The following is a 22,047-nucleotide window of genomic DNA, read 5'->3' on the forward strand; positions in this document are numbered from 1 at the left end:
TCTCAAGCACGTTATTTACCTCCTTCGGAAACATCTTTTTATTCTCCCTAAATTTTAGTGATCCTCTTTCACCCCAACTCTCATTTGCTCATTTTTTCACCTTTTGCACCTTTCTCTTGATATTCTGCCGCTTTCTTTTATACATCTCCCAGTCATTTGTACTATTTCCCTGCAAAAATCGTCTAAAAGCCTCTCTCTTCTCTTTCACTAACAATCTTACTTCTTCATCCCACCACTCACTACCCTTTCTATTGTGCCCACCTTCCGGCTTTGTCATGCGACATGCATCTCTTTTGTAAGCCATCACTGCTTCTCTAAATACATCCCATTCCTCCCCCACTCACCTTACGGTATTTGCTCTCATATGTAGTGCATATGAACGCGCACTTTTCATAGAACATATAATACCCTCTAACAGTAAGGATTCGAAGCTGGACCTTTTGTCTTTAGCCAGGAACGCTAATTGTGCTGTTATGATCGCCCCTAATATGGAAGATGCACGTTCATATGCACTCTATTTGTATTCATATAAAAATATATTGATTGACAATATGTTCTATAGAGTTACTAACATCTGATAATATGAGCCTGATGGGATTTCACCGTACTGGACTCCGCTGCCCTCTTTCACCAGTATTACTAAGTAATCTTTATATGGAATTCCTTGTAGCAAAATTGCTAAGGGATATATTAGCCTCTAACATTAAGCTACATCCAGCGACTGAAAAATCTTTATCACTTTCTTAAGGTGTTAAAGATACACTCTGTGTATATTGTCCATTGTAGCGTGGGGACTATTGTATCATTACACCTAGCCATCATTGCCTTCACAGACGTACTCCTCATTGCACCAGGATCTTCGTCCCCTCACCCACCCTTAGGCTTACTTCATCTACCGTAGCACCATCCACTGCCAAGTTCACTCCCGCTTCCTCCATGTTCCTCCATACTTGTGTCTATCATATACAGCTCACTCTAAAGAGTCTTTTGTGAAGTTCAGATCCCCTCTCGCCCTCATATAGCCAGCTGTCGCACAGTAACATATAGTATAACTGTGCCACAGACACGGTCAGCGCGCACATCCACTTGTACTATAACGTAGAGTGTAAACTTTTGTCGTGTACAAGATCATTGTGTACAATGATGAGCCGTAGAGTAATATATAGTAATGCCCCACGTCTTGTACAGGGTCAGTGTGTACACCTGCCTGCCGTACAACCCAGCTGGATCGCAGGTGGTGAGGGTGGCCTCCTGGATCCCACAACGTGGTCTCCTTTTGTTTACCAAACCCCAACTGTTCCCAGAGAAATTCGAGGAGTAAGTAGTCCTGACAACTCACATAGTATATCGTTGTGTATGTGCATCTGACGATTGTCAACTCGTGAACTGCATCCATGTGTCCCAACCATTAAGGTTTGGGCATGTGACACGCGTTTGGCTGCCGCTTCCTACAGCTTCTGTGTTGAGGCTTGCCATTCGAGGATTGTCTTTATGATAACTCCTTCTTCCTTCGAACACTTAAGCTGTGGAATCTTCTTCCTTCTTTTGTCTTTCTCTTTCCATGAAACCTTTCTTCCTCTGAGAATCAAGTCTAAAAACACTTGCAGAAACCTGATTGATTTCTGATTTCTTTCTCTATATAACTTTTTCCTTTCAGCGGAGGTGGTCTTGACGGAGGCATGTTATTGCCCGTGCCATCCCGTGCCGTGTCGGTCACTATAAAAAGAAAAAGTTATCTAACTGGCTTATTTCCAAAGGGCTTTCATGGGCAGGATGGGTGGATGTTCTCGCTTTATCCAGAAGACACCATGGGAGGCTGTATATAATCATGTGTCTGCGTGTATCTGACTCTCTGTTTATTTGTCATCTCGTTGGTGTATTATTTATTTTGATATCTAGGTATTTGGTTAGGTCTGTTCATTTGTCTGTATCTCTGTTGTCACTATAACGCAAAAAAGGAAGGGATTGATTTGTTAAAAAATGGTACATTTTTGTATATCCTGGTAATTATCCATGTGGAAAAATGTGTATCTTTTAGCTTCTCAAACATTATATGTGACTAAGGTTCACGAGGCCGTGGCATATAACTAATAAGTTAGGAATACACTTCTATAATTTCTGAATAACGCAAGAATATTGGCTCATCTAAGCTTAGTTAGAGACTTAGAAAAAAGTACCTGATCTTATTGTTTTCATGTCTACATTTCACTGACAAACTCCTTTAAACAAATGCAAACACTTGCCTCCACGCAGAACTATCATCACACATGCATATGAGTCTTTTCGAATAAAATAGAAAAGTTTATTTTACTTGCTGTTAATACCAAGGAAAACAGTTGTCCTCATTTGCGTCCCAGCCCGTCGAAAATATCTGGAGATATATACATATATGTATGTATGTATGTATGTGTGCATGTCTGTATGTGTGTATGGGAAATGTGTTTGTCATTCGTTTTCAGAATTGGGTAACTGCTGACCTTAGTAGCGTTGCAAACTCTTAGCGTTGCTGTTGACAGTATGGGAATGAGAGCCTGACACTCAGTTGCTCGGGGTGTCACGCTGCAAGTATGGCTGCACACTTGTCGACTTACACCCAAAATAATATGCAGCACGCTTTCATTCCTGTATTGTGGTCCAAGGGCGAGAAAACATCTGAAATTCACATAAGGCCACGTTTACAATAAGGTGATCATTTCGTACCACAGCGGACTGTGTACGAATGGCCAGACATGTTCAGAAATGGTTGATCTCAAGAGACGTCTTGAATGTTATATGTCGCAGAAACTTTTACAGCCATTTTTGAACATGGCCGCTGTGGCAAGACTTTATCACCATTCTGTGCAGATAATCTCTTTATGAATTTCAGATAGTTTTCTGTCCTCAGACCCAAAGATGATAAACGAAGAGAGAGATGAGTGAGCTTTGTTCCTCTTCGGTACAAATCAACAAGGATGTGGTCATGTTTACACAGTGACAACAACTGACACCTGAGTGTGAACATCTTGTTTCCATGCAAACGCGACTGTGCTAATTCTGTTTTAAAAATAGTTATTCTTTTACATATAAGAAATTTAATTCAGAATTAGATTAAAATTCCTTATTTCTAATCTTACCACATCAGGACCCCATTTGTGTTGCATCACATTCTTGTGTATCATCAGTTTCCAGGGAGCGACGATTCCAGTGTCGGTGCTGCCGTTCCCACCGTTCTGGGTGGAGGAGGATCAGCAGGCCGCTGACGGCACCACCGTCAGGAGCTACTCCGGCACAGACGGCGAAATGTTTCTATCTTTGGCACGCGCCCTCAACTTCACCTTCCGCGTTCTTCCTGCCAATAACTGGATCGAGGTGAGTCATGTATGCTACCTTGATCAGTCTATATCCTTATCACTATCTGGCGTGAGGTAATTCATTGTTGGCATTTGTGTCCATGGGACAATGAAGTTCGTTTTCAGGTTATTGATTATATTGTTAACAACGACCAGTGCACCATTATCTCTCCCCCGCAGGTTGAAAAGTTAGTGGAGAAGAGAAAATCACTCGTGTCGCCTGTGTACTACTTTGTCTTGCCACAGTTCTTCGAGCGACACGACATGACGTACACTTATGAGTACGTCTTCCCGGTCTTCAGTATGAGGAAGCCTGGCCTGTCGCCGCGCTGGCAGAGCCTCTACTACCCGCTGACGGGTCTAGTGTGGGCGGCCGTCCTCACCCTTCTGCTCTGTGTACCTGCTGTCCTCATTATGGTAGTGTACATCTGCTCGGTTCTCCATCACCTTTCCATTTGAGAGGGTAGATTCATAAGGATGATAAGGGATTCCTGTTATCATATACATCATAAGTGGTAGTGAGGGGTTTGAAATCCTCTCATTCAGTTTTACTTTTCCAAAAGAAGGAAGAGAGAAGGAGACTGAGTGAGGATTTACCCTCCTAGGTTCAGTTATCTTTTCTTGACGCTACCTCGCTAACGCTGGATGCAGTGAATATGTATGAAAAATGAGTAAGTGTCGTTGGCTTATAATAGGTACGTGGATAGAAATATGACAAACATCAAAATGTGAATAACATTTATGTATTTCTGTTATGATAAGTTAAAATCATTGTGTGTTACCGCATTTGGAGATTCGTGTTTTTTTATGCTATGTAATCGTGATGTATGGTTAAACTTGGAAAACCTGTTGATAAATATATCACTTCCTAATTTGTCTGTGACTGTGTTTGACTTTTAAGAAAGAAATGAATGATGTTACCCGTGTTAGGATATCATGTTCACACATGTCCATTCAAACATTTCATGATATAGAATCAAAGAATGTGTTACATCTAACTAAGCCTAAAACTGTTAATGCTCTTATAGTTAGGAAAAAAAATGTGGACAGCATGCAAGGACTCTTGCAAGACTATAGTATCATATGTAGCTTAGAGGAATTTCCTTTTGGAAAGTGAACAGCAGTTTTGTTAAGGATATGAAACGTGTCCTGAAGAGTAATGATGGTATGAAGAAACATACTTCCCATCGTTTTCTCCAACGTTGTCTTACGCGAATCGTCCGGTTAAAGCCTACAGACGCGAGTTCTCAGTAAATGAGTGATATTCAAATCTTAAACTAGTTACCTCAAGTGTTTAGTCTTTGCTGAAGAAGTTTTCCGCAGATTATTTTTGCAGAAATTGATGGTAAATGAAATGACCACTTGTTGGGCCAAGGACTGTGAACTGGAGTGGGTTATACTCAAAAGTTTGTAACAGCGATAGCAAATTCTCTGTCACCTGTAAGAAATAATTTGTTCACGGAATTCTGCTGTACCTTACCTGGCGTCCTTCGTCTTTCGCTGTCAGTCCATCAGCTCTTCATATTTCAGTCTTCTTTGAAGCGATTGGATCGATGTAGACAAAATCTGGCAAGGATGTTCCTTGGATGTTCAAGGATGTTCCTCGGTTGGTCTCTTTTATGAATTCTATCCCATGACGCCGACGAATGTTACTGGTTCATGTAACCAGACGAGTGTTACTGGTTCATGTAACCAGACGAGTGTTACTGGTTCATGTAACCAGACGAATGTTACTGGTTCATGTAACCAGACGAGTGTTACTGGTTCATGTAACCAGACGAGTGTTACTGGTTCATGTAACCAGACGAGTGTTACTGGTTCATGTAACCAGACGAATGTTACTGGTTCATGTAACCAGACTAATATCTCTACTGACTAGTGACTGTATTAGTGACCAACCTCTGACTAATATCTCTACTGACTAGTGACTGTATTAGTGACCAACCTCTGACTAATATCTCTACTGACTAGTGACTGTATTAGTGACCAACCTCTGACTAATATCTCTACTGACTAGTGACTGTATTAGTGACCAACCTCTGACTAATATCTCTACTGACTAGTGACTGTATTAGTGACCTGCCACTGACTAATATCTCTACTGACTAGTGACTGTATTAGTGACCAACCTCTGACTAATATCTCTACTGACTAGTGACTGTATTAGTGACCAACCTCTGACTAATATCTCTACTGACTAGTGACTGTATTAGTGACCAACCTCTGACTAATATCTCTACTGACTAGTGACTGTATTAGTGACCTGCCACTGACTAATATCTCTACTGACTAGTGACTGTATTAGTGACCTGCCACTGACTAATATCTCTACTGACTAGTGACTGTATTAGTGACCTGCCACTGACTAATATCTCTACTGACTAGTGACTGTATTAGTGACCTGCCACTGACTAATATCTCTACTGACTAGTGACTGTATTAGTGACCAACCTCTGACTAATATCTCTACTGACTAGTGACTGTATTAGTGACCAACCTCTGACTAATATCTCTACTGACTAGTGACTGTATTAGTGACCAACCTCTGACTAATATCTCTACTGACTAGTGACTGTATTAGTGACCTGCCACTGACTAATATCTCTACTGACTAGTGACTGTATTAGTGACCAACCTCTGACTAATATCTCTACTGACTAGTGACTGTATTAGTGACCTGCCACTGACTAATATCTCTACTGACTAGTGACTGTATTAGTGACCTGCCACTGACTAATATCTCTACTGACTAGTGACTGTATTAGTGACCAACCTCTGACTAATATCTCTACTGACTAGTGACTGTATTAGTGACCTGCCACTGACTAATATCTCTACTGACTAGTGACTGTATTAGTGACCAACCTCTGACTAATATCTCTACTGACTAGTGACTGTATTAGTGACCAACCTCTGACTAATATCTCTACTGACTAGTGACTGTATTAGTGACCTGCCACTGACTAATATCTCTACTGACTAGTGACTGTATTAGTGACCAACCTCTGACTAATATCTCTACTGACTAGTGACTGTATTAGTGACCAACCTCTGACTAATATCTCTACTGACTAGTGACTGTATTAGTGACCTGCCACTGACTAATATCTCTACTGACTAGTGACTGTATTAGTGACCAACCTCTGACTAATATCTCTACTGACTAGTGACTGTATTAGTGACCTGCCACTGACTAATATCTCTACTGACTAGTGACTGTATTAGTGACCAACCTCTGACTAATATCTCTACTGACTAGTGACTGTATTAGTGACCAACCTCTGACTAATATCTCTACTGACTAGTGACTGTATTAGTGACCAACCTCTGACTAATATCTCTACTGACTAGTGACTGTATTAGTGACCAACCTCTGACTAATATCTCTACTGACTAGTGACTGTATTAGTGACCAACCTCTGACTAATATCTCTACTGACTAGTGACTGTATTAGTGACCAACCTCTGACTAATATCTCTACTGACTAGTGACTGTATTAGTGACCAACCTCTGACTAATATCTCTACTGACTAGTGACTGTATTAGTGACCAACCTCTGACTAATATCTCTACTGACTAGTGACTGTATTAGTGACCAACCTCTGACTAATATCTCTACTGACTAGTGACTGTATTAGTGACCAACCTCTGACTAATATCTCTACTGACTAGTGACTGTATTAGTGACCAACCTCTGACTAATATCTCTACTGACTAGTGACTGTATTAGTGACCAACCTCTGACTAATATCTCTACTGACTAGTGACTGTATTAGTGACCAACCTCTGACTAATATCTCTACTGACTAGTGACTGTATTAGTGACCAACCTCTGACTAATATCTCTACTGACTAGTGACTGTATTAGTGACCTGCCACTGACTAATATCTCTACTGACTAGTGACTGTATTAGTGACCAACCTCTGACTAATATCTCTACTGACTAGTGACTGTATTAGTGACCAACCTCTGACTAATATCTCTACTGACTAGTGACTGTATTAGTGACCAACCTCTGACTAATATCTCTACTGACTAGTGACTGTATTAGTGACCAACCTCTGACTAATATCTCTACTGACTAGTGACTGTATTAGTGACCAACCTCTGACTAATATCTCTACTGACTAGTGACTGTATTAGTGACCAACCTCTGACTAATATCTCTACTGACTAGTGACTGTATTAGTGACCAACCTCTGACTAATATCTCTACTGACTAGTGACTGTATTAGTGACCTGCCACTGACTAATATCTCTACTGACTAGTGACTGTATTAGTGACCAACCTCTGACTAATATCTCTACTGACTAGTGACTGTATTAGTGACCAACCTCTGACTAATATCTCTACTGACTAGTGACTGTATTAGTGACCAACCTCTGACTAATATCTCTACTGACTAGTGACTGTATTAGTGACCAACCTCTGACTAATATCTCTACTGACTAGTGACTGTATTAGTGACCAACCTCTGACTAATATCTCTACTGACTAGTGACTGTATTAGTGACCAACCTCTGACTAATATCTCTACTGACTAGTGACTGTATTAGTGACCTGCCACTGACTAATATCTCTACTGACTAGTGACTGTATTAGTGACCAACCTCTGACTAATATCTCTACTGACTAGTGACTGTATTAGTGACCAACCTCTGACTAATATCTCTACTGACTAGTGACTGTATTAGTGACCTGCCACTGACTAATATCTCTACTGACTAGTGACTGTATTAGTGACCAACCTCTGACTAATATCTCTACTGACTAGTGACTGTATTAGTGACCTGCCACTGACTAATATCTCTACTGACTAGTGACTGTATTAGTGACCAACCTCTGACTAATATCTCTACTGACTAGTGACTGTATTAGTGACCAACCTCTGACTAATATCTCTACTGACTAGTGACTGTATTAGTGACCAACCTCTGACTAATATCTCTACTGACTAGTGACTGTATTAGTGACCAACCTCTGACTAATATCTCTACTGACTAGTGACTGTATTAGTGACCAACCTCTGACTAATATCTCTACTGACTAGTGACTGTATTAGTGACCAACCTCTGACTAATATCTCTACTGACTAGTGACTGTATTAGTGACCAACCTCTGACTAATATCTCTACTGACTAGTGACTGTATTAGTGACCAACCTCTGACTAATATCTCTACTGACTAGTGACTGTATTAGTGACCTGCCACTGACTAATATCTCTACTGACTAGTGACTGTATTAGTGACCAACCTCTGACTAATATCTCTACTGACTAGTGACTGTATTAGTGACCAACCTCTGACTAATATCTCTACTGACTAGTGACTGTATTAGTGACCTGCCACTGACTAATATCTCTACTGACTAGTGACTGTATTAGTGACCAACCTCTGACTAATATCTCTACTGACTAGTGACTGTATTAGTGACCTGCCACTGACTAATATCTCTACTGACTAGTGACTGTATTAGTGACCTGCCACTGACTAATATCTCTACTGACTAGTGACTGTATTAGTGACCTGCCACTGACTAATATCTCTACTGACTAGTGACTGTATTAGTGACCAACCTCTGACTAATATCTCTACTGACTAGTGACTGTATTAGTGACCAACCTCTGACTAATATCTCTACTGACTAGTGACTGTATTAGTGACCAACCTCTGACTAATATCTCTACTGACTAGTGACTGTATTAGTGACCAACCTCTGACTAATATCTCTACTGACTAGTGACTGTATTAGTGACCAACCTCTGACTAATATCTCTACTGACTAGTGACTGTATTAGTGACCTGCCACTGACTAATATCTCTACTGACTAGTGACTGTATTAGTGACCAACCTCTGACTAATATCTCTACTGACTAGTGACTGTATTAGTGACCAACCTCTGACTAATATCTCTACTGACTAGTGACTGTATTAGTGACCTGCCACTGACTAATATCTCTACTGACTAGTGACTGTATTAGTGACCAACCTCTGACTAATATCTCTACTGACTAGTGACTGTATTAGTGACCAACCTCTGACTAATATCTCTACTGACTAGTGACTGTATTAGTGACCAACCTCTGACTAATATCTCTACTGACTAGTGACTGTATTAGTGACCAACCTCTGACTAATATCTCTACTGACTAGTGACTGTATTAGTGACCTGCCACTGACTAATATCTCTACTGACTAGTGACTGTATCAGTGACCTGCCACTGACTAATATCTCTACTGACTAGTGACTGTATCAGTGACCTGCCACTGACTAATATCTCTACTGACTAGTGACTGTATTAGTGACCAACCTCTGACTAATATCTCTACTGACTAGCGACTGTATTAGTGACCAACCTCTGACTAATATCTCTACTGACTAGTGACTGTATTAGTGACCAACCTCTGACTAATATCTCTACTGACTAGTGACTGTATTAGTGACCAACCTCTGACTAATATCTCTACTGACTAGTGACTGTATTAGTGACCAACCTCTGACTAATATCTCTACTGACTAGTGACTGTATTAGTGACCAACCTCTGACTAATATCTCTACTGACTAGTGACTGTATTAGTGACCTGCCACTGACTAATATCTCTACTGACTAGTGACTGTATTAGTGACCAACCTCTGACTAATATCTCTACTGACTAGCGACTGTATTAGTGACCAACCTCTGACTAATATCTCTACTGCTAGTGACTGTATTAGTGACCTGCCACTGACTAATATCTCTACTGACTAGTGACTGTATTAGTGACCAACCTCTGACTAATATCTCTACAGGTTGTAACTATTTCAATGACCTGCCTGCTGAATTGGTCGTATTTCCTCTTCTTGTATTTTCACACAGGGAGCCAGAGAGTTAGGATACCTGACTACACTTATAAATCAGTTTTCTCTTCCTTTAGTCACGAGAACATAGTAAGGCGACTTGACTATCTGTGACGAGGTTATCATGGAGGACAGTAATAGGATTCCACATTCCTGAGCTGTATAAATGGAGGCAAGACAGTAAAACAGGCTCCTCCCACCTAGTAATTCCTCAAGTATGTAAGATGGCGGGGACGTAGCTATGAAGGAACGCCATGTGCCATTAAAGGGACTAAAATTATATGGAAATTTAAATCTAAAGAAAAAGATGAATGAAAACGCTTTCTGATGACTGTATTATTGGTTATAAGAAAAAATGGAAGAGATAAACGAATGAATTATTTCATATGATACTGTCCTTTAGGAAGGTTGTTCACTGATAACCAATATGCCATGATTTAAATACAATGACAGTATTTCCCGTAACAACAAATGGTGGTAATCTAATCCAATGTTCTATTTCTGTATTGCTGGAAAGACGTCTATCCATGTTTGTATTATATTTCCTTCCCTTTATCTTCATTGTGTTATTTTTGGTCATTGTGTCTCAACATAAGGATCTTTTGTGCGTAAGATACTTTGTCTACATTGATTAGAATTTTGAAAAATTCTGAAAAAAATCTTTGGGCCTCATTTTTTCTTTTTTTCTTTCGAGAAAGAGAGAGAAATTAGTTTAAGATATATATATAAATGTGAATAAGAGCAAGGTTAATAGGTACAGTAGGGTTGAGGGTCAAGTGGTGAGTTTGAATGGAGAAAAACTGGAGGAAGTGAAGTGTTTTAGATATCTGGGAGTGGATCTGGCAGCGGATGGAACCATGGAAGCGGAAGTGGATCATAGGGTGGGGGAGGGGGCGAAAATTCTGGGGGCCTTGAAGAATGTGTGGAAGTCGAGAACATTATCTCGGAAAGCAAATATGGGTATGTTTGAAGGAATAGTGGTTCCAACAATGTTGTATGGTTGCGAGGTGTGGGCTATGGATAGAGTTGTGCGCAGGAGGATGGATGTGCTGGAAATGAGATGTTTGAGGACAATGTGTGGTGTGAGGTGGTTTGATCGAGTGAGTAACGTAAGGGTAAGAGAGATGTGTGGAAATAAAAAGAGCGTGGTTGAGAGAGCAGAAGAGGGTGTTTTGAAGTGGTTTGGGCACATGGAGAGGATGAGTGAGGAAAGATTGACCAAGAGGATATATGTGTCGGAGGTGGAGGGAGCAAGGAGAAGAGGGAGACCAAATTGGAGGTGGAAAGATGGAGTGAAAAAGATTTTGTGTGATCGGGGCCTGAACATGCAGGAGGGTGAAAGGAGGGCAAGGAATAGAGTGAATTGGAGCGATGTGGTATACCGGGGTTGACGTGCTGTCAGTGGATTGAATCAAGGCATGTGAAGCGTCTGGGGTAAACCATGGAAAGCTGTGTAGGTATGTATATTTGCGTGTGTGGACGTATGTATATACATGTGTATGGGGGGGTTGGGCCATTTCTTTCGTCTGTTTCCTTGCGCTACCTCGCAAACGCGGGAGACGGCGACAAAGTATAAAAAAAAAAAAAAAGAATAATACTTTTTTCTTCATACGTTTTCTTTCTGACTTAATGAATTAGCTTTGTTGTACTTCTTTGCTTTAGTTTTTTGTTAACCTGAAGAAAGTCGATAACAATAACAGAACAACATATTCCAAACGAGGTCTCACTAAGGCACTCTCGGAAATACCTATTTTGCTTCTAGTTTTATAGTTTACATACATAGATGTGGTACGTGATATCATTTCTGCTTTATAATATGCGGCTAGGAATTGATCTAAGTGAAATATATCACTAGGTCATAGCTCCAAGTTCCTTGTTTTCATCTTATACTTCAAATAATGACTTACCGAATATCTGTGTTAACATTCTCTTTATTCAAATGCATCACCTTCCAACCGTCCACACTGAAATATTTCTATCATCTCTCTGATTATTGCAACACCTCGTCTAAATCTCACAATTACTAAAGAGTCTTTCCTTCTTTGGGCTCTAGTTACTAATCTCAGGTCACTAGCGATTTCTGAAGTTTTATTGGCGAGTCTTACCTCCAGAGAAATGATATACATGAAGATACATATGGGGCTTAGGAATGAACCTTGCGATACATATGGGGCTTAGGAATGAACCTTGCGATACCCTGGTAGTCACTCTGACTTATTCAGATAGTTTACAGTTTAATCGTACAAACTTATTGGTTTAAGCTTGTAAGCCAGACCTGTATCCAAAAATACATATATTTCCTAATTCGCGTGATCTTATTTTGTATAATAATCTTTTATGTGATATATCATCGATGTCATCTTGGAAGTGAAATTATATAACATTTGTGAGTATTTTCAAAGGTCACTTATACATATATATATATATATTTATATATATATATATATATATATATATATATATATATATATATATATATATATATATATATATATATATATATATATATTTATTAAAATTTATTAAAAAGGGGGTGACTGTATTATTGACTGGTTGGTAAGGTTATTTAATGTATGTATGACTCATGGTGAGGTGCCTGAGGATTGGCGGAATGCGTGCATAGTGCCATTGTACAAAGGCAAAGGGGATAAGAGTGAGTGCTCAAATTACAGAGGTATAAGTTTGTTGAGTATTCCTGGTAAATTATATGGGAGGGTATTGATTGAGAGGGTGAAGGCATGTAGAGAGCATCAGATTGGGGAAGAGCAGTGTGGTTTCAGAAGTGGTAGAGGATTTGTGGATCAGGTGTTTGGTTTGAAGAATGTATGTCAGAAATACTTAGAAAAGCAAATGGATTTGTATGTAGCATTTATGGATCTGGAGAAGGCATATGATAGAGTTGATAGAGATGCTCTGTGGAAGGTATTAAGAATATATGGTGTGGGAGGCAAGTTGTTAGAAGCAGTGAAAAGTTTTTATCGAGGATGTAAGGCATGTGTACGTGTAGGAAGAGAGGAAAGTGATTGGTTCTCAGTAAATGTAGGTTTGCGGCAGGGGTGTGTGATGTCTCCATAGTTGTTTAATTTGTTTATGGATGGGGTTGTTAGGGAGGTGAATGCAAGAGTTTTGGAAAGAGGGGCAAGTATGAAGTCTGCTGGGGATGAGAGAGCTTGGGAAGTGAGTCAGTTGTTGTTCGCTGATGATACAGCGCTGGTGGCTCATTCATGTGAGAAACTGCAGAAGCTGGTGACGCGGTTTGGTATAGTGTGTGGAAGAAGAAAGTTAAGAGTAAATGTGAATAAGAGCAAGGTTATTAGGTACAGTAGGGTTGAGGGTCAAGTCAATTGGGAGTTAAGTTTGAATGGAGAAAAACTGGAGGAAGTAAAGTGTTTTAGATATCTGGGAGTGGATCTGGCAGCGGATGGAACCATGGAAGCGGAAGTGGATCATAGGGTGGGGGAGGGGGCGAAAATCCTGGGAGCCTTGAAGAATGTGTGGAAGTCGAGAACATTATCTCGGAATCAAAAATGGGTATGTTTGAAGGAATAGTGGTTCCAACAATGTTGTATGGTTGCGAGGCGTGGGCTATGGATAGAGTTGTGCGCAGGAGGAAATGAGATGTTTGAGGACAATGTGTGGTGGGAGGTGGTTTGATCGAGTAAGTAATGTAAGGGTAAGAGAGATGTGTGGAGATAAAAAGAGCGTGGTTGAGAGAGCAGAAGAGGGTGTTTTGAAATGGTTTGGGCACATGGAGAGAATGAGTGAGGAAAGATTGACCAAGAGGATATATATTTCGGAGGTGGAGGGAACGAGGAGAAGTGGGAGACCAAATTGGAGGTGGAAAGATGGAGTGAAAAAGATTTTGAGTGATCGGGGCCTGAACATGCAGGAGGGTGAAAGGAGGGCAAGGAATAGAGTGAATTGGATCGATGTGGTATACCGGGGTTGACGTGCTGTCAGTGGATTGAATCAGGGCATGTGAAGCGTCTGGGGTAAATCATGGAAAGCTGTGTAGGTATGTATATTTGCGTGTGTGGACGTATGTATATACATATGTATGGGGGTGGGTTGGGCCATTTCTTTCGTCTGTTTCCTTGCGCTACCTCGCAAACGCGGGAGACAGCGACAAAAAAACGAAAAAAAAAAATATACATATATATATATATATATATATATATATATATATATATATATATATATATATATATATATATATATATATATATATATATATATATATATATACATATATATATATATGCATATATATATATATATATATATATATATATATATATATATATATATATATATATATATATATATATATATATATATATATATATATATATATATATATACATATATATATATATATATATATATATATATATATATATATATATATATATACATATATATATATATATATATATATATATATATATATATATATATATATATATATATATATATATATATATATATATATATATATATATATATATATATATATATATATATATATATATATATATATATATATATATATATATATATATATATATATATATATATACATATATATATATATATATATATATATATATATATATATATATATATATATATATATATATATATATATATATATATATATATATATATATATGTATATATATATATATATATATATATATATATATATGTATATATATATATATATATATATATATATATATATATATATATATATATATATATATATATATATATATATATTTATGTTTTACTATTTATTTATTATCGTTTGTCTCTGTCTCCCGCGTTAGCAAGGTAGCGCAAGGAAACAGAGGAAAGAATGGCCCAGCCAACCCACATACACATGTATATACATACACATCCACACAAGCAAATATACATACTTATACATCTTAACGTATACATATATATACACGCACAGATATATAAATATATATACTTATGTACATAATTCATACTGTCTACCTTTATTTATTCCCATCGCCACCCCGCCACACATGATTTAACGACCCCTCCCCCGTTATATGCGCGAGGTACCGCTAGGAAAAGACAACAAGGGCCACATTCGTTCATACTCAGTCTCTAGCTGTCATGTATAATGCACTGAAACCACAGCTCCCTTTCCACATCCAGGCCCGACAGAACTTTCCATGGTTTACCCCAGACGCTTCACATGCCCTGGTTCAATCCATTGACAGCACGTCGACCCCGGTATACCACATCGTTACAATTCACTCTATTCCTTGCACGCCCTTCACCCTCCTGCATGTTCAGGCCCCGATCACTCAAATTCTTTTTCACTCCATCTTTCCACCTCCAATTTGGCTTCCCACTTCTCCTCGTTCCCTCCACCTCTGACATATATATATCCTCTTGGTCAATCTTTCTTAACTCATTCTTTCCATGTGACCAAACTATTTCAAAACACACTCTTCTGCTCTCTCAACCACACTCTTTTTATTTCTACACATCTCTCTTACCCTTACATTACTTACTCGATCAAACCACCTCACACCACATATTGGCCTCAAACATCTCATTTCCAGCACATCCACTCTCCTCCGCACAACTCTAGCCATAGCCAACGCTTCGCAACCATATATCATTGTTGTAACCACTATTCCTTCAAACATACCCAATTTTGCTTTCCGAGATAATGTTCTCGACTTCCACACATTCTTTAACGCTCCCAGAACTTTCGCCCCCTCTGACTCATTTCCTCTTCCATGGTTCCATCCGCTGCCAAATCCACTCCCAGATATTTAAAACACTTCACTTCTTCCAGATTTTCTCCATTCAAACTTACCTCCCATTTAACTTGTCCCTCAACCCTACTGTACCTAATAACCTTGCTCTTATTCACATTTACTCTCAGCTTTCTTCTTGCACACGCTTTACCAAACTCAGTCACCAGCTTCTGCAGTTCCTCACATGAATCAGCCACCAGCGCTGTATCATCAGCGAACAACAACTGACTCACTTTCCGAGCTCTCTCAACCACAACGAACTGCATACTTGCCCCTCTCTCCAAAACTCTTGCATTCACCTCCCTAACAACACCATCCATAAAAAAATTAAACAACCATGGAGACACCACACACGCCTGCCGCAAACCTACATTCATTGAGAACCAATCACTTTCCTCTCTTCCTACACGTACACATGCCTTACATCCTCGATAAAAACTTTTCACTGCTTCTAACAACTTGCCTCCCACACCATATATTCTTAATACCTTCCACAGAGCATCTCTATCAACTCTATAATATGCCTTCTCCAGATCCATAAATGCCAAATACAAATCCATTTGCTTTTCTAAGTATTTCTCAAATACATTCTTCAAAGCAAACACCTGATCCACACATCCTCTACCTCTTCTGAAACCACACTGCTCTTCCCCAATCTGATGGTCTGAACATGCCTTCACCCTATCAGTCAATACCGTCCCATATAATTTACCAGGAATACTCAACAAACTTATACCTCTGTAATTTGAGCACTCACTTTTATCCCCTTTGCCTTTATACAATGGCGCTATGCAAGAATTCCGTCAATCCTTAGGCACCTCACCATGAGTCACACATACATTAGATAACCTCACCAACCAATCAACAATACAGTTACCCCTTTTTTAATAAATTCCTCTTCAATACCATCCAAACCCGCTGCCTTGCCGTCTTTCATCTTCCTCAAAGCTTTACTACCTCTTCTCTGTTTACCAAATCATTCTCCCTAACCCTCTCACTTTGCACACCACCTCGACCAAAACACGCTATATCTGTAACTCTATCATCAAACACATTCAATAAACCTTCAAAATACTCAATCTATCTCTTTCTCACAACACCACTACTTGTTATTACCTTCCCATTAGCCCCCTTCACTGAAGTTCCCATTTGTTCCCTTGTCTTACGCACTTTATTTACCTCCTTCCAAAATATCTTTTTATTCTCTCTAAGATTTAATGATACTCTCTCACCCCAACTCTCATTTGCCCTTTTTTCACCTCTTGCACCTTTCTCTTGACATCCTGCCTTTTTTAATACATCTTCCAATCATTTGTATCATTTCCCTGCAAAAATCGCCCAAATGCCTCTCTCATCTCTTTCACTAATAATCTTACTTCACTAATCTTACTTCTCTTACTTCACTAATAATCTCACTTCTCCCCTATCCCTGGAAATAGTGGAGAAACAATACTTACCATGCCCTCACGTATCGTAGAAGGCGTGTAAAGAGGACGGGAGCGGGGTGCTGGAAACCCTCCCCGCCTTGTATTTTGACTTTTTAAAAGGGGAATCAGAAGGAGTCACGCGAGGAGTGCTCATCCTTCTCGAAGGCTCAAATTGGGGTGTCTAAATGTGTGTGGATGTAACCAAGATGAGAAAAGGAGAGATAGGTGGTATATTTGAGTAAAGGAACCTGGATGTTTTGGCTCTGAGTGAAACGAAGCTCAAGGGGAAAGGGGAAGATTGATTTAAGAATGTCTTGGGAGTAAAGTCAAGGGTTAATGAGAGGAAAAGAGCAAGGGAAGGAGTAGCACTACTCCTGAAACAGGAGTGGTGAGAGTATGTGATAAAGTGTAAGAAAGTAAACTCTATATTGATGTGGGTAAAGCTGAAAGTGGATGGAGAGAGATGGGTGATGTGGTGCATATGCACCTGGGCATGAGAAGAAAGATCATGAGAGGCAAGTGTTTAGGAGCAGCTGAGTGAGTGTGTTAGTAGTTTTGATGTAAGCAGACCGGGTTATAGTGATGGTTGATTTGAATGCAAAGGTGAGTAATGTGGCAGTTCAGGGAATAATTGGTGTACATGGAGTGTTCAGTGTTGTAAATGGAAATGATGAAGAGCATGTAGATCTACGTGCTGAAAAAGGACTGGTGATTGGGAATACCTGGTTTAAAAAGAGAGACATGCATAAGTATACGTATTCAAGTAGAAGAGATGGCCAGAGAGCGTTATTGGATCAAGTGTTAATTAATAGGCGCGCGAAAGAGAGGCTATTAGATGTCAATGTGCTGAGAGGTGCAACTGGAGGGATGTCTAATCATTATCTTGTGGAGGCGAGGGTGAAGATTTCTAGAGGTTTTCAGAAAAGAAGAGAGAATGTTGGGGTGAAGAGAGTGGTGAGAGCAAGTGAGCTTGGGAAGGAGACGTGTGAGGAAATACCAGGAGAGAATGAGTACAGAATGGAAAAAGGTGAGAACAAAGAACGTAAGGGGAGTGGAGGAGGAATGGGATAAATTTAGGGAAGTAGTGATGGATTGCGCAAGAGATACTTGTGGCATGAGAAGAGTGGGAGGTTGGTTGATTAGAAAAAGTAGTGAGTGGTGGGATGAAGAAGTAAGAGTATTGGTGAAAGAGAAGAGAGAATCATTTGGACGATGTTTGCAGGGAAAAAATGCAAATGAGGGGGAGATGTATAAAAGAAAGAAGCAGGAGGCCAAGAGAAAGGTGCAAGAGGTGAAAAAGAGGGCAAATGAGAGTTGGAGTGAGAGAGTATCATTAAATTTTAGGGAGAAAAAAAAAGATGTTCTGGAAGGAGGTAAATAAAGTGCGTAAGACAAGGGAGCAAATGGGAACTTCAGTAAAGGGGGCTAATGGGGAGGGGATAACAAGTAATGGTGATGTGAGAAGATGTAGTAAGTATTTTGAAGGTTTGTTTTGGTCGAGGTGGTGTGCAAATCGAGAGGGTTAGGGAAAATGATTTGGTAAATAGAGAAGAGGTAGTAAAAGCTTTGCGGAAGATGAAAGCCGGCAAGGCAGCAGGTTTGGATGGTATTGCAGTGGAATTTATTAAAAAAAGGGGGTGACTGTATTGTTGACTGCTTGGTAAGGTTATATAATGTAAGTATGATTCATGGTGAGGTGAATGAGGATTGGCGGAATGCTTGCATAGTGCCATTGTACAAAGGCAAAGGGGATAAGAGTGAGTGCTCAAATTATAAACGTATAAGTATGTTGAGTATTCCTGGTAAATTATATGGGAGGGTATTGATTGAGAGGGTTAAGGCATGTAGAGATGATCAGATTGGGGAAGAGCAGTGTGGTTTCAGAGGTGGTAGAGGATGTGTGGATCAGGTGTTTGCTTTGAAGAATGTATGTGAGAAATACTTAGAAAGACAAATGGATTTGTATGTAGCATTTATGGATCAGGAGAAGGCATATGAGAGAGTTGATAGAGATGCTCTGTGGAAGGTACTAAGAACATATAGTGTGGGAGGCAAGTTGTTAGAAGCAGTGAAATGTTTTTATCGAGGATGTAAGGCATGTGTACGTGTAGGAAAAGAGGAAAGTGATTGGTTCTCAGTGAATGTAGGTTTGCGGCAGGGGTGTGTGATGTCTCCATGGTTGTTTAATTTGTTTATAGATGCTGTTGTTAGGGAGAGGAATGCAAGAGTTTTGGAAAGAGGGGCAAGTATGCAGTCTGTTGGGGATGAGAGAGCTTGGGAATTGAGTCAGTTGTTGTTCGTTGATGATACAGCGCTGGTGGTGATTCATGTGAGAAACTGCAGAAGCTGGTGACGCGGTTTGGTAAAGTGTGTGAAAGAAGAAAGTTCAGAGTAAATGTGAATAAGAGCAAGGTCATTAGGTAAAGTAGGGTTAAGGGTCAAGTCAATTGGGAGGTAAGTTTGAATGGAGAAAAACTGGAGGAAGTAAAGTGTTTTAGATATCTGGAAGTAGATCTGGCAGCGGATGAAACCATGGAAGCGGAAGTGAATCATAGGAAGGGGAAGGAGGCGAAAATCCTGGAAGACTTGAAGAATGTTTGGAAGTCGAAAACATTATCTCGGAAAGCAAAAATGTGTATGTTTGAAGGAATAGTGGTTCCAACAAAGTTATATGGTTGCGAGGCGTAGGCTATGGATAGAGTTGTGCGCAGGAGGGTGGATGTGCTGTAATGAGATGTTTAAGGACAATACGTGGTGTGAGGTGGTTTGATCGAGTAAATAATGTAAGGGTAAGGGAGATGTGTGGAAATAAAAAGAGCGTGGTTGAGAGAGCAGAAAAGGGTGTTTTGAAATTATTTGGTCACAAGGAGAGAATGAGTGAGGAAAGATTCACCAAGAGGATATATGTGTTGGAGGTAGAGGGAACGAGAAGTGGGAACCAAATTGGAGTTGGAAAGATGGAGTGGAAAAGATATTGAGTGATCGGGGCCTGAACATGCAGGAGGGTGAAAGGCGTGCAAGGAATAGAGTGAATTGGAACGATGTGGTATACCGGGGTTGACGTGCTGTCAATGGATTGACCCAGGGCATGTGAAGCGTCTGGGGTAAACCATGGAAAGTTATGTGGGGCCTGGATGTGGAAAGGGAGCTGTGATTTCTGTGCATTATTACATGACAGCTAGAGACTGAGTTTGAACGAATGGGGCCTTTGGTGTCTTCCTAGCGCTACCTTGTACATGAGGGGGGAGGGGGATGTTATTCCATGTGTGGCGATGTGGCGATGGGAATAAATAAAGGCAGACAGTATGAATTAAGTACATGTGTATATATGTATATGTCCGTGTGTGTATATATATGTGTACATTGAGATGTATAGATATGCATATTTGCATGTGTGGACGTGTATGTATATACATGTGTATGTGGGTGGGTTGGGCAATTTCTTTCCTCTGTTTCCTTGCGCTCCCTCGCAAACCCATGAGACAGCGATTAAGCAAATAAAAAAAAAAAATATATATATATATATCTATATATATATATATATATATATATATATATATATATATATATATATATATATATATATATATATATATATATATATATATGTATATATATATATATATATATATATATATATATATATATATATATATATATATATATATATATATATATATATATATATATATATATATATATATATATATATATATACCTCTGTAATTTGAGCACTCACTCTTATCCCCTTTGCCTTTGTACAATGGCACTATGCACGCATTCCGCCAATCCTCAGGCACCTCACCATGAGTCATACATACATTAAATAACCTTACCAACCAGTCAACAATACAGTCACCCCCCTTTTTAATAAATTCCACTGCAATACCATCCAAACCTGCTGCCTTGCCGGCTTTCATCTTCCGCAAAGCTTTTACTACCTCTTCTCTGTTTACCAAATCATTTTCCCTAACCCTCTCACTTTGCACACCACCTCGACCAAAACACCCTATATCTGCCACTCTGTCATCAGACACATTCAACAAACCTTCAAAATACTCATTCCATCTCCTTCTCACATCACCGCTACTTGTTATCACCTCCCCATTTACGCCCTTCACTGAAGTTCCCATTTGCTCCCTTGTCTTACGCACCCTATTTACCTCCTTCCAGAACATCTTTTTATTCTCCCTAAAATTTACTGATAGTCTCTCACCCCAACTCTCATTTGCCCTTTTTTTCACCTCTTGCACCTTTCTCTTGACCTCCTGTCTCTTTCTTTTATACTTCTCCCACATCGCTCCAATTCACTCTATTCCTTGCCCTCCTTTCACCCTCCTGCATGTTCAGGCCCCGATCACACAAAATCTTTTTCACTCCATCTTTCCACCTCCAATTTGGTCTCCCTCTTCTCCTCGTTCCCTCCACCTCCGACACATATATTCTCTTGGTCAATCTTTCCTCACTCATTCTCTCCATGTGCCCGAACCATTTCAAAACACTCTCTTCTGCTCTCTCAACCACGCTCTTTTTATTTCCACACATCTCTCTTACCCTTACGTTACTTACTCGATCAAACCACCTCACACCACATATTGTCCTCAAACATCTCATTTCCAGCACATCCATCCTCCTGCGCACATCTCTATCCATAGCCCA

General features: G+C 39.6%; 1 protein-coding gene across 1 annotated transcript in view; it reads left to right on the plus strand.

The window, feature by feature from the left end:
* The window catches only part of LOC139753909 (uncharacterized), a 227,261-nt gene that overhangs the window by 31,712 nt on the left and 173,502 nt on the right, over positions 1 to 22,047 (plus strand). Inside the window, 2 exon segments of the mRNA XM_071670867.1 lie at positions 3,162 to 3,348; positions 3,510 to 3,746. Coding sequence (XP_071526968.1) covers positions 3,162 to 3,348; positions 3,510 to 3,746 — 424 coding nt within the window.

Source organism: Panulirus ornatus, chromosome 16 (genome assembly GCF_036320965.1).
Source record: "Panulirus ornatus isolate Po-2019 chromosome 16, ASM3632096v1, whole genome shotgun sequence".
Lineage (NCBI taxonomy): Eukaryota > Metazoa > Arthropoda > Malacostraca > Decapoda > Palinuridae > Panulirus > Panulirus ornatus.